Source organism: Typopeltis vanoorti, chromosome 3, assembly GCF_054136105.1.
Source record: "Typopeltis vanoorti isolate ZY-2024b chromosome 3, IOZ_Tvanoo_1.0, whole genome shotgun sequence".
Classification (NCBI taxonomy): domain Eukaryota; kingdom Metazoa; phylum Arthropoda; class Arachnida; order Uropygi; family Thelyphonidae; genus Typopeltis; species Typopeltis vanoorti.
In genome coordinates, this window is record NC_143551.1 from 131,343,500 (window position 1) to 131,358,467 (window position 14,968).

Here is a 14,968-nt window from a genome sequence, read left to right on the forward strand (position 1 = left end):
GAATTCAATACAGCAGACATGGAATAAATCCCCTACTTGAGAAATAAATATATTTCTAAATTCTGATAAGTATGTCTTATCAGACATCCTGATAAGACATACTTATGAGGATGTCTGTTTTATATAATAAAGCATTTGTAAAGAGTAACTTGATACCCAAGCTAGTTAGGATGATGTTAGCCAAGCACAGTGTACCCATATCCACACAAGTTCATCTGAATTTTTTATATATGATGATATTTTCCTAGTATTAAATTTTAACAAGGTTTTTGGATAGAATTTAAGTTAAGCTGTTAATACCATTGACTACTGAACAAAAGCTGCCAGGTTGTTAATGAAGTGTTCATAATATGTTTCTTATTTGATTTGCTAATCTGACCAAGTAAGTTTACTTAATAATTACTTCATTTGTTTTTTTCCTTCTTGCATCTTTGTTTCTGGATTAATATGCATACTTTTAGAAATCATTCATTAAATGGCTCATTAAATATATACATATTACCTGATTTGATGCACAGCCTTTTTTTTTTTTTTTTTGTAGAACCTCTTTCATTATCTCTGTGAACAAAATGGAGGAGTTGTCAAACTACCAGAAGCCAAAGGTGTAAGTAAAGGTTTAATTTTCCTGATGATGATAAGCAGATTTATTCTGCAAAGTTTTGTTTTGTTTCCAGAAGTTATTTAACAGTAATCTTTACATTAATTATTACTAAAAGTAATAAAATACTACCAAATAATGAATGAATAAAATAATGACATTATTAACATGTGGAACTACAAAGCTGGCAATTATGACAAACCTAGGTGGCAGATTGGAGTAGTGCCATGACATCAGAAGCTACAAAGAATGAATGTCAGTAGTGTAAGAAGTGGTCAGGGATTATTTGAGAGAGAGAGATTATTAGTTTGCATACCTAGGGGCAGGAGGATAAACCGAGTAGCAGGGATATGTGGGTGAGTAGCAATATAAAGCAGGAGGTGCAAAAAAAGAAAGAAAGAAAGCATTGCGGAAAGAATATAAACAAAAACAAACAAAAAAAAAAAAAAACTCATGAGCATTACACAGTGCAGGTAAAAATGGTAACTAGAATGGTAAGAAAGGCTAAATCACATTATGAGAGAAAATTAGCAAAGCAGGTCAAAGTAAATTTAAAAGAGTTATTTTGCTGTATAGCAAGTAAGAGAAAGCATGATTATGAAAAAAGGATAACCTTACCTAATGCTGATAGTAAGAAAGTGACAGAAAGAGAAGAAATAACTGAGTTGCTAAACGATCGCTTTGCAAAAGTGTATCATCCAGATGGAGACATTGAAGCTACCAGTGTGATAGAGGCTGATGTAAGAATTGAGGAAGATGAACTGGAGGTATTCAACATATTGAAAAATATAAATCAATGTGAATACAGCAGTGGGAGTTGACAGTATGTCAGCTTGTGTGCTACGAAAATGTTCAAGAGAACTAGTGGTGCCTCTGACAAAGTTATTTAATCTAAACCTGAGCTTTGACAAGGTTCCAAGGAAGTGGAAAGAGAGCAAGATAGTTCTATTATATAAAGGTGGCTCCAAGACAGAAATAGCAAATTGACTGGTAAGTATATCTGGAGTGATAGTTAAGTATTGGAAAAGTTGGTTAAAGGTAAAATTCAGGAACGAATCGATAGGAATATGATAATCTATAGGGGAAGCACAGCTTTGTAAAAGGTAGATCCACCCTTAATTATTTATTTATTCACATTTTATAATAATGACAGCAGAATTGGATAAAAGAAATGGCTACAGTGTGATACTGCAGGACTTTACTAAGGTATTTGACAGAATGCTGTATGGAAAATTATTACATAAGTTGGAAAAAGTGGCAATGGATTTGAAGTTGTCATGGAGTGACAACTTCAAAATGGCTGACAGACATATCAGAGGATGGTGAATTGTAGAGTGGAATCATGGAATCAGGGTGACTAGACTAGTAGGACTGCCCGAGGGCTCTGTACTAAGTCTACTATTTAATTTATATATTAATGAACTAGCAGAAGATTTAAGAGAGGATATTCAGATATTTGCTGAACTGGGGAGGGTAAGGTAATGGTTGAAAAATGTGATGTAGATATCCTACATCACTAGAAATCCTTTCACTTTTGAAGTGAAAAGTATTACATGCTTTGTATCATATCGATAGTACTGGATTACAGGAAATTCATGAGACTAGGGTTCTATTGGTGATGGTGGATATAGATTTGAAGTTCAGCAGACATATTGCAGAAGTAAGCAAAATAGCTCAAAGGATATGTCGGAGAATACATCGGACAACAACAATGTGTTGAAGAATACATTGACATATAAAGATAGGGTGGTTATTACCCCTCTTTATAGGAAAGGGTTATCATTATGAGTGATTTTAATTATGGTAATGTATAGATTTGAATCGAGAGTTGACATTTGCGAATAAGGAAATGAATTTCTTGAGGGGGTAAGTATTTTATGCAGGGCTTGCAAGATTCGAGAGTCTTAGATCTGATCATTTCATCAGAGGATTGGATTCTGAGTGGACTGCCATACTTCTCTCCACTTGGTGAGAATGAATATGAAGTGATCATCTAGGGCAGCATTTCCCAAATTTTTCCTACGATGGAACACTTCAAAAATCCTGAAATTTTAACAGAACACCTTAGTTAGAGTCACAGCATTTAAAACCATTCCAGGCTCATATTAATATTAATTTTGATAATTTTTCACGGAACACTTATTCACTTTCCGCAGAACACTATTTGGGAAACCCTGATCTAGGGTTAGTTAGTTAGCTAGCATATCATGATACAATGGCCATAAGTTCCACATGCTTGTAGGGTGCCATCTTATGAAGCCAATATAAAGCCATTGGTTGTAATGTATTTTTGTCTGTAAATTGGGTGCATTCTCCTGGCTGGTTGTGGGACAAAAAACCCAAGTTTCCAGGAGGGAAAACGCTGCCACCTCTGTATGAAACTGGCTAACTCACCTTCAGTTGAAAAGTCCTGAGAAAAGTCCTTTGCTTCCCAGACAGGAATCAAACCAGGTCTTTCCAACCAAAGGGTCTTGTCGAAGCCAGCTTAGTTACTGTGGCTACATATACCTAGGTGGTGGCTAGACATATGAAGATTTCTCTGAGAAAAGAATATATATGCAAGGCCATTAATTATGAAAATCTTAGGAGGCAGCTTGGAGTTACAGCATGGAATTAAAATTTAAGTGGGGAAGGAGATAAATATTGCTTGGGCACTGACAAACAGATATTTAAATCTGGAAGAAGGCACTATGGAGGAAGCATAAGATGAATAATAGTAATCATCAATTGCATGAAGTGTATAAAGAACAGGCGAGATAAGTGACACACTTAGTGAGGAGAGCAAAAGTGCAGTATGAGCAGAAATGAGTAAATCAGGCCATGAAAAATCTTAGTGTTTTCAATATGTGGCACGTATAAAGAAGAAGGATTATGGCAGGATGATGTTAATATTTGCAGTTACAATCTTCAGATTGTAACTGCAAATTCAGACAAATCAGCTTGTGGCAAGCTGTATAATTGATGATTTCAGGTAGAAAGCAGGTACACATTCAAATTTTCGAATTGCATGCAAAGAAGGCACATGGTAGCACTCAAAAGAAAGTCAAAAGGTTGTGCTAAGTGAATTGTGTTTGAAGGAAGCTCTTTTCATGAAGGAATAAAGTTGCAAACTTGGATGTCTTGTAATGTCTCAAAGACATTATCTAGATCAGCGCTTCCCAAACTATGGGCCATGGCCCTCTTGGGGGCTTCAAGTTTTGTTGAGGGGGGGGGTGAAATAATGAAAACAAATTTAAAATGTTTTAAGACTAAGTAGATTTTTTTAATCTTAAAAGACACATATTTAATTATTATTATTTATTATTTCTTTTTTGTTCTTTTTTATATTTTAATGGAAAAAATCACAGATTTGTATTGGTTCACAAATTTTGCTTCTTGTGTATTTCGGCGATTAATGAATATTAGTAAATATATGCTTATTCATATAAGCTTCATTTCAAAGGTATTGATAAGAAACACAAAAAAAATTACAAATGCAAAATTTTGAATATAAATCGTATTGAATATAAATAAAAACGAATTTCAAACCAATGGAATGTGTTCCAGATGTTTACTAAGAGGTCGCCCTCGCTTTCCATGGAGCGTGAAGACAGATTTTTGGTTATAACAGCAAAACGTAATCAACTCACCATGGCAGGTCAACTTGCAAGTCAGCTCCATTCGAGCACAGTTACGTGAATATCTCAACTAACTGTGCAAGACATCTTCAACAAGTAGGCCTATATGCCTGAAGTCTTGTTGTCTGCATCTCTTTAACTACAGCTCATCATAGAGCACATTTTTGGTGGTGTTGTATTCATAAAAATTGGACAAGACTACATTGGGCTAATGCACCCTTTACAGATGAAAGTCGTTTTAGTATTTCCTCTGATTCTAGACGACACTTGATCTGGCATGAAAGTGGTACTGCTTACCATTATGAGAATGTTCTTGAAAGGAATAGATATCACTGTGCTCAGGTTATAATGTGGGAGAGGCATAATGCCTAATGGATGCGCTGAGCTACAAGTGCTGGAAAAAGGGGACTATGGCTGGTGAATGATATTGTAATGAAGTTATTCAACATCATGTTCGATTGTTCTGCGGTGCTGTAGGTGAAGAATTCATTTTAATGGATGACAGTACCACATCACATCGTACACAAGCAGTGGAGATACTTCTGGAGAAAGGATATTAATTGAATCGAGTTGCCAGCACACTCCTCAGAACTCATCTCCATAGAACTCGTTTGGGATGCAATAGGGAGATGCATTGCTGTTTGAAATTTTCCTACAGAAACAAACAGGGGCCTTATCCTTGTTCTGAAGGTCTGGGTCAGTTTGCCTCAAGAACTTCTAAATCACTTGGTGCTAAGCATGGAGCTGCATCGCAGTTTGGGGTGGACATATTCCACGTTGAAATATCTCTCCACATAGTTTTCTGTAAGCACTGTACATTAATTCCTTAGGACATTTGTAACTTTTGCCAAAAATATATTGCAATTTAATTTGTATGAAAATTATAACACATTTTTTGTTTTTTATATTATTAATATGCTGCCAATAAATTTATGTCCACATTTGGCTGTAGTCGGGAAAAGTTTTTCATATCCAGGTAAAAATGTAGTTCATCCTTAGCTTTTGGACACCAGTGCAGATGAAAAATAGTAAATTGGTAATTGCTGCAGAGGACATACTTAAGTATTAAGTGAGCATTTCATTGCTGTTTCATCTACATTAGTGTGAAATCATGAGATGGTCAGGTGTAGAGGCAACACTAACTTCCTGGAACATTCTGTTAAGCTTAATGTCAATTAGGAAATAGGACTTGCTTTAAGGATATGTTCCAGGGAGTTAATTTACAAATCTTGCAGCATTGCCCAAAGGAGTGGGAAGGTAAAATTGTTCCACTCCACAAAGGTGGAAATAAGGCTACAAATTAGAGGCCAATCTATATATCTGGTATTATGCTTAAGATGTTGGAGAGGTTTGTGAGAACTAGAATACAGAAGTAGGTTGATAAAGCAATATTATCTTTAATTGTCAGAATAGGGTTGTTAAATGAGGTCATGTTTTACCGACTTATGTACTATAAGAGGGTGTTGAATGTATTGAACAACGGAGATGCATGTACAATGATATACTTCATTTTGCAAAGGAGATCACACACAACAAATTGGAAACTAATTTGGAGCAAATGGAATTGTATGCTAGATTAGTGAGTTGGATAAGTGACTGACTGACAGGTATTTGCAAGATGTGTATAGCGGTACAATATTCATAAAGAGGAAGATCACTGGTGGTGTGGTGCAGGGATCTATTAATGATACTGAGATGAATTTAACTGGGGATATTCAACTTTTTGCAGATGCTGTAGCCTTACAGGAGGGCCTCAATAGATTGCATAAGCGGGCAGGTAAGTGGAATGGTGAGTTCAGTGTTGGTATGCAACAGTGGGATGCAATGTATACACTTCAGGGGAAATTTTGAGGAGACAGTAGATCTAGAATTGGTGGTGAACAAAGACCTGAAGTTCAGGGATCACATTGCATATTATTCGAAGGGTAATATTGTGAATTTGTCACATCAAATTATGGCAGTGATACAGACCTTACCATGCAGAAATTAAGAGGTTATGGTTCCATTGTATAAGACTTTAATCTGGACTCATATGGATTATTGTGCACAGATTTTGTCACCTGGTTTTCATTGTGATAAGGATGTTTTAGAAAGGGTGCAGAGAAGACCGACTAAGGTGGTAACTGGTCTTTGAAATTGAATGTGAAGGGAATGCAATTTGCAAAGCCTCATGAATAAGAGAATGAGAGGGGATATGATTGATATGATAAGTTACCAGATAAATTTGAGAAAAAAAATTCATGGAATGGAAAGGCAAGGAAAAAGTGGGATATCCTTGGAAACTGTATAAGAAGGATGTGTGCAATAATATCAAAATTTGGGTATGTGTTTAAATGTCCAAGATTGATCAAGTAAATTCTGAGATTTTTCTTTCTCATAGTAGCACATGGCCAGCATTCCAAATTACTTGCTGTTGTGAAATTTTCTTGGTGATGCTATGTTTATTTAAGATATTGTCGAGTGCGCTGTTTGTAATATTCTAATATTTTATGTCTATTATCAACTTTATATTACTATCAACCACACCTTTGTTTTTCTTTTACATGTGCACCTTAGGTCTAACTTACTTCTTCTACTTTACTCAAATAAGACTATAATCTGCTTAAGATAGACCTCTCTATTAATCCTTTAAAATCTTCTTTATGTTTCCACTGCTAGTGAATAACCTTTGTTATTAGTCTATCCATAAGAAACAGGTTATCAACTCTCAGCTATGCAATTTAGAAAAACTTATTTGTTTAACGACTGCGCCATTCTAAGTTATATATATATAGCTTAAGTATTTAAGTATGGAACATATGCAAGATCAAATTTAACATACACAATCTCTTATAGCTAGTCGTGGTGAATTTTAACTAAACAAGCTGAGAGGTTCGCTAATTTTTTTGGAGACAGTGCATTGGCGATAGATCAGGCAAGATAGTTACACAAACAAAACATTTTATTTTAACCTACTAAAAAATAGTACAATGCACAAACAAATACCAGACATTAACTCTCTAAGGCCTATTAATTACACAGTAGGCAAGATATGCAACTGAACATTATAAACATAACACTTAGTTAACCCTGTCACAATGCATAGTTATCTAAATTAGACATGTAGCTGCTTCTTATGTTACACATAGCTAAACTACATTCACTACATATATAGGTTAGCATTTGTCTTTCCTTTCTTTACCATAACTTATAAACTAACTAAATACTGACACAATTTCCTGTAAGCACACACACACAAATCTCAGCTGTATGCTTTTAAGACATTAACAAAATTGTGTGGGGTGCTTAAGGGTCAAAGCTGTATAACTGAGAGGAGACCTCCACATAGCCTTTAAAGGAATGTGGAGAACCGTCCAGGGCTTCTGACCTAATGTCCAATCCTCACTTTCTCGTGGTGCACCCTGTTGGATATCTACTTGGATACTGAACGAACGAGGATGGGCTGGGCAATTTGGGATTTAGCTGACCAAATTGTATTCTTATTAGTTAAACCAAAATAAAAAATGATGCTACGACATGACAAAATTTCATGCCGGCTGGGGCGTCGCCCGGTTAAAGCTGTTCGCCAGGGAACCAGGGCGAACAGCGAAAAGTCAGCTACTGGAACAAATCTGAAAACAAACCCCAACTCAACATCACCAGAGTCAAAGATCAGTACTATCAACATAAGAAGCCTGAATGGCAAAGAAATGGAGCTAGCTGAGGAATTAGATAAGTACCAGATCGACATAATAGGGGTGACTGAAACAAAAAAGACAAAAACAGGTGAGATCTTTCTGAACAATAAATACAAAATGTTATATTCAGGAAATGACAATCCAGGAAAAGAAGGAGTAGCCATAGTATTCAACACAAAATATGAGGCTAATCTTCTTGAATGGCAGTCAGTCTCAAGTAGAGTAATGTGGGAAAATATGAGAAAGGGGAGCTGGACAATGAGACTTATTTGTGCCTATGGTCCCACAGAAGGTTCTACTAAGGTAGAAGTGGAGGAATTTTTTTGAGGCTTTAGAAAAAGCAACTCATCATCATCAAATTCCTGCCATGTACCCTCAAGGGGTGTACAGGATATGACAGTACTACATGAAAATTTTACATCATTACTAACTTCCAATCTACAATTTTCCTCCAAATCAGTCTGTTACTTCAAGAGTCCAACATTATCAGATCTTATATTTCTATCGTCTAAGGCACTATGTACCGTATCAATCCACCTATATCTTGGTCTTCCTCTGGGTCATTTTCCTGCCAACCTCACAGAGAACACTTGTTTTGCTAATCTTTCCTCTCCCATTCTATTTAAGTGACCATACCACCTGAGATTAGCTCTGCTAACACATTCCTGGATGCTGACAATGTCAAGTTCTTTCCTAATATCCTCGTTTTTAATATGAACTTGCCATTGATGCCATCTGTTCACGCCTCTAAACTTTCTCAGGACTCTCATATCTGCAGTCTCTAGTCTTTTGTCAAGTGTTTGACTTCTGACCCAGCTCTCAGATCCATAAGTTAAACACTGTCTTGTATACAGCTAATTTAGTGTTCCGACTAATTTCTTTCTTATTCCATATGAATTTATTCAATTGACTTCCTACCATACCAGCTTTGCTGATTCTGTTGTCTATTTCTATATTTAATTTACCATCTTCAGTAAAAATCGTGCCTAAGTAGCTGAAATGTTTCACTTTTTCCACGGGTTCTCCATTCACAACACAGTTGATATTTTCAATGATTCTACCTATTTTCATTGTCTTTGTCTTTTTAATGCTGACCTTCATACCATATCTATTACAACAGTTATTCAATTTAGTCAGGGAATCTTGCAAACTTTTACTGGATTTATTTAGAAGTATAACTTCATCCGCATAAAGCAAAAAGCTGACATTAACATCTCCAATTCTGATATCATGTTTAATACCACTTTCCTTCATAATGTGATCCATATAGATAATGAATAACAGAGGGGATAATGTACATTCTTGTCTCACACCAGATTTAACATTAAACCATCTTCCTCTATTCCCTTCAATTCTAACTGCTGACTCACAACTCAAATAAAGACAAAGTATTGCTTGATATAATGCCCCTTGACACCATATAACTGCAGCGTATTGAATAGCTTATCTCTTGGCACCTTGTCATATGCCTTTTCCAAATCGACAAAACTTAAATACAGATCTTTGTTATATTCCCATGCTTTCTCAACTATTTGTCGTAAAGTGAAGATCTGATCCTGACCTCTATTTGGCCTGAATCCAGCTTGTTCTTCACTAAGCTTTTCTTCCACAATTCTTCTCAACCGTTTCTCAAGTATACTTGCATAGATCTTACCAGGAACACTCAATAGGGAAATACCTCTGTAATTCTCACATTCAGTTTTATTTCCCTTTTTATATATGGGTACTATGAGAGCTCTATTCCACTCATCGGGAATTCGTCCCTCTGTCCTTTCTGAACTATGCAGTGCAGCCACTGTAAGACTTTTATATCACCATACTTCAGCATTTCTTGTCGAATATCATCTACTCCTGCTGCCTTTCCACATTTCAAGCCTTTGATGGCTTTTTCTACTTCAAGTATGGATATGTATTCCTGACTGCATGCCTGGTCAGTGTTTTTTATCACTGTGCTGTCATCACTGCTTGTTTCATTTAGCAGTTTTTCAAAGTAATTACTCCATACTTCAAGGATATCTTTTTCTCCTGTTTTCATGTCACCTTTATCATCTCTAACTCCTTTTACAACACTCTTTCCTCCAATCCTAAGCTTCTTCAACAACCTCCAGAATATTTTGCCACCTTCTTGATATTTATTTTCAATATTCTTGCCAAAGTCCTCCCATGACTTTTGTTTAGCTAGTTTTACACACTGTTTAGCTTTCTTACATTTGTCTCTGTATTCTGTAAGAGTAAAAGCTGACTTATTTGTCAGGAACTTTTGATATGCTTTCTTCTTTTCCATCACTGCCTCTTTAACTTCCTGTGTCCACCAGGGAGTTCTAATTTTTTTATCCTTGCAGACAACCTCACCACATGCCTCTGGCAGAATCAATCAATGTTTTCTTCAGAGTTTGCCAATGAATCTCCAAGGTTTGATTCCTGTTCTCAAACTCTTTCATTTTTTTTTCAATATTTCTGTATTTTAGTCTACAGTTCACATCTGAGAGCTGCCCAACTTTTATTCGCTTTAAAACTTTCTTACATGTTATTCTTTTCAATATGAAATTCAATTTTATCCTGCTCAAGACTAAATAGTGATCACTTCCAATTTCAAATTCCCTGTACACTCTGGTGTCCTGCACCAGGGAGAAAACCTCACTATCAACAATAACATAGTCAATGAGACTTTTCTTATTCCTAGCCTCTTCTCTCCATGTGAATTTGTGCACATTTTTATATTGGAACATGGTGTTAGTAATAACCAGTCCATGTCCTGAGCAGAAATCCAACAGATATTTGGCATTATTATTAGCTTTGCTCTTTTCTCCAAATTTTCCCAAAATATTTTTGTATGTCTCACAATCATTTCCTACTCTGCTATTTAGATCCCCAACAAGGACCAACGTTTCCTTTTTCATTGTGTCAGTTGCTTTTTCTAAAGCGTCAAAAAATTCCTCCACTTCTACCTTAGTAGAACCTTCTGTGGGACCATAGGCACAAATAAATCTCATTGTCCAGTTCCCCATTCTCATATTTGCCCACATTACTCTACTTGAGACTGACTGCCATTCAAGAAGATTAGCCTCGTATTTTGTGTTGAATACTATGGCTACTTCTTCTTTTCCTTGATTGTCATTGCCTGAATATAACATTTTGTATTTATTGCTTAGAAAGATCTCACCAGTTTTGGTCTTTTTTGTTTCAGTCACCTCTGTTATGTCGATCTTGTACTTATCTAATTCCTCAGCTAGCTCCATTTCTTTGCCATTCAGGCTTCTTATGTTGATAATACCGATCTTTAACTCTAGTGATGTTGAGTTGGAGTTTGTTTTCAGATTTGTTCCAGTAGCTGACTTTTCGCTATTCGCCCTGGTTCCCTGGCGAAAACAACGGGGGCCTTGTTTAACCGGGCGACGCCCCAGCCGGCATGAAATTTTGTCATATTGTACCATCATTTTTATTTTGGTTTAACCAATAAGAATACAATTTAGTCAGCTAAATCCCAAATTGCCAGCCCTTCCTCGTTCGTTCAGTATCAAAGTAGATACCCAACAGGGTGCACCACGAGAAGGTGAGGATTGGACATTAGATCAGAAGCCCTGGTAGGTTCTCCACATTCCTTTAAAGGCTATGTGGAGGTCTCCTCTCAGTTATACAGCTTTGACCCTTAAGCACCCCGAAAAAGCAACTGACACAATGAAAAAGGAAAAGTTGGTCTTTGTTGGGGATCTAAATAGCAGAGTAGGAAATGATTGTGAGACATACAAAAAATATTTTGGGAAAATTTGAAGAAAAGAGCAAAGCTAATAATAATGGCAAATATCTGTTGGATTTCTGCTCAGGACATGAACTGGTTATTACTAACACCATGTTCCAACATAAAAATGTGCATAAATTCACATGAAGAGAATTGGCAAGGAATAAGAAAAGTCTCATTGACTATGTTATTGTTGATAGTGATGCTTTCTCCCTGGTGCAGGACACCAGAGTGTACAGAGGATTTGAAATTGGAAGCGATCACTATTTAGTCTTGAGCAGAATAAAATTGAATTTCATATTGAAAAGAATAACATGTAAGAAAGTTTTAAAGCGAATAAAAGTTGAGCAACTCTCAGATGTGAACTGTAGACTAAAATGCACAAAGATTATTGAAGAAAAAATGAAAGAGTTTGAGAACAGGAATCAAACCTTGGAGATTCAGTGACAAATTCTGAAGAAAACATTGATTGATTCTGCCAGAGAAGCATGTGAACTTGTCTGCAAGGATAAAAAAAATCGGAACTCCTTGGTTGACACAGGAAGTTAAAGAGGCATTGAAGGAAAAGAAGAAAGCATATCAAAAGTTCCTGTCAAATAAGTCGGCTTGTGCTCTCAGAGAATACAGAGACAAATGCAAGAATGCTAAACACTGTGTAAAACTAGCTAAATAAAAGTCATCGGAGGACTTTGGCAAGAATATAGAAAATAAATATCAAGAAGGTGGCAAAATATTCTGGAGGTTGTTGAAGAAGCGTAGGAATGGAGGAAAGAGTGCTGTAATAGGAGTTAGAGATGATAAAGGTGACATGAAAACGGGTGAAAAAGATATCCTTGAAGTATGGAGTAATTACTTTGAAAAACTGCTAAATGAAACAAGCAGTGATGACAGCACAGTGGTAAAAAATACTGACCAGGCATGCAGTCAGGAATACATATCCATACTTGAAGTAGAAAAAGCCATCAAATGCTTAAAATATGGAAAGGCAGCAGGAGTAGATGATTTTCGACCAGAAATGCTGAAGTATTTTGGTGGTATAAAAGTCTTACAGTGGCTGCACTGCATAGTTCAGAAAGCCTGGACAGAGGGACGAATTCCCAATGATTGGAGTAGAGCTTTCATTGTACCCATATATAAAAGGGGAAAGAAAATTGAATGTGAGAATTACAGAGGTATTTCCGTACTGAGTGTTCCTGGCAAGATCTATGCAAGTATACTTGAGAAACGGTTGAGAATAATTGTGGAAGAAAAGCTTGGTGAAGAACAAGATGGATTCAGGCCAAATAGAGGCTGTCAGGATCAGATCTTCACTTTACGACAAATAGTCGAGAAAGCATGGGAATATAACAGAGATCTGTATTTAAGTTTTGTCGATTTGGAAAAGGCATATGACAAGGTCCAAGAGAGAAGCTATTCAATACGCTGCAGTTATATGGTGTCAATGGGGCATTACTTAGTCTATATCAAGCAATACTTAGTCTTTATTTGAGTTGTAAGTCAGCAGTTAGAATTGAAGTAAGTACAGGAAGATGGTTTAATGTTAAATCTGGTGTGAGACAAGGATGTACATTATCTCCTCTGTTATTCATTATCTATATGGATCACATTATGAAGGAAAGTGGTATTAAACCTGATATCAAAATTGGAGATGTTAATGTCAACTCTTTGCTTTATGCGAAGGATGTTATACTTTCTCGTAGACAGGCTTATACGTTGGTTATGCATTTCTGAATCACTTAGGGAATTGAAACGACGTAGATCCGAATATAAATTAAATTATACTTTAATAAATATTTCCGATATTTCGGCAATGTCACATTGCCATTTTCAAAAGGAACTTACAAAAAGGCAGTTGCACACAGGCACTAACAATACAGTAACTGAGAATGAAGATATGAAGCTATCGTTCTCCTGGAAGTCCTAATGGTGCCCTCTGGCGGCTAAGTAGGCGTTCTTGGCCGTTGGGCTGAAGGTCTGCTGATGTATGCCTCCCAAATTTGGGGCAGTCGCATACAACCAAATTTGTTGAGGTTCGGAGAGTTTCTTAGGGCAGAGGCTGATTCCATAAATAATCTTTCGAATTTATATTTGCTCCGGTGTATTACTGTAGCTTTCTTCCACTGTATTCTGTGGAGAGTATCCAGAGCATGGTCTGCAAGACCAGAATGGCTATACTTGTAAAACCGGATGTAGTCCTTGTGTTCAGAAATTCTGATATTTGCTGTCCTGCCTGTTTGGCCAAAGTACGACAGTTTACAACTGCAAGGGACCTGGTATACACCAGGTAGGTCTAGGGGAAGTGGTTGGTCTTTGTTAGAGCAGATAAGGGATGCCAATTTTCTGTAAGGCCCGTAACAGGAGGTGAGGTCATGTTTTTTTAGAATTTTGGTAATTTTTTCTGAGGTACCTCAGATGTAGGGAATGGTGATGGATTTAGAGTAATCTCTTTTGTCGATTGGGGAGGAGGAGGGGGGGGGCTGTGGTTTGTAGGTTTTAATATTTTTTGGATTTTTTTGGGGGGGGGTAGCCATTGGCTGAGAAAGTGTTGAGGATGTGATTTAGTTCAGTGTTAAGGGCTATGTCCTTAGAACAGATTAGTTTAGCCCTGTTGTATAGTGTTTTTACCACTCCATATTGTTGTGAGGGGGGGGGGATTGTTGGGGGATGTATCTGCCTGTATGAGTGGGTTTTCTGTAAACTGGGATAACCAAAGTTCCATCAGGCTGGCAGGTGACTAGTGTGTCTAGGAAAGGGAGGCAGTTGTTTTCCTCTTTTTCCAGGGTGAACTTGATTCTGGCATATTGGTTGTTTAAGTGTGTAAGGAAGGAGAGGAGTGTTTCAGAGCCATGTGGCCAAATAGCGAACACATCATCAATGTAGCGAAGCCATATGGTTGGTTTTTTGTGCGGCAGAGGCTAAGGCTTTTTCCTCAAAGTTCTCCATAAAGAAATTGGCCAAGGGTGGGGAGAGTGGTGAGCCCATGGCTGTCCCCTCTATTTGTTTGTAGAATTTTCCTTGCCAAACGAAATAGCCTGAGTTCATTGTGAACTGAAATAGGACTGAGATATCGGGAGAAAATTTAGCTTGGATTAGCTCTAAAGTTTCCTTGAGTGGGACATTTGTGAATAAGGAGGAGACGTCGAAGCTGACCATTATGTCAGTGTGTTGGAGTGTAAGGTTTTCTATGCTGGCTTTGAAGTGGGCTGAGTTTTTTTATGTGTGATGGTGTGTTGCCAGTATAGTGTGTGAGCTCTTTGGCCAAATGTTTAGCTAATTTGTATGTGGGGGAATCAATGCCATCCACTATGGGACGTAATGGCACATTTTCTTTATGTAT

The 14,968-nt window shown here is 36.9% G+C and overlaps 1 protein-coding gene across 1 annotated transcript in view; it reads left to right on the plus strand.

Annotated features, from left to right (window-relative positions):
• The window catches only part of unc-13 (protein unc13 homolog), a 1,156,644-nt gene that overhangs the window by 761,442 nt on the left and 380,234 nt on the right, over positions 1-14,968 (plus strand). Inside the window, exon 20 of the mRNA XM_090416011.1 lies at positions 542-604. Coding sequence (XP_090272137.1) covers positions 542-604 — 63 coding nt within the window. The remainder of the gene's footprint in view (positions 1-541; positions 605-14,968) is intronic.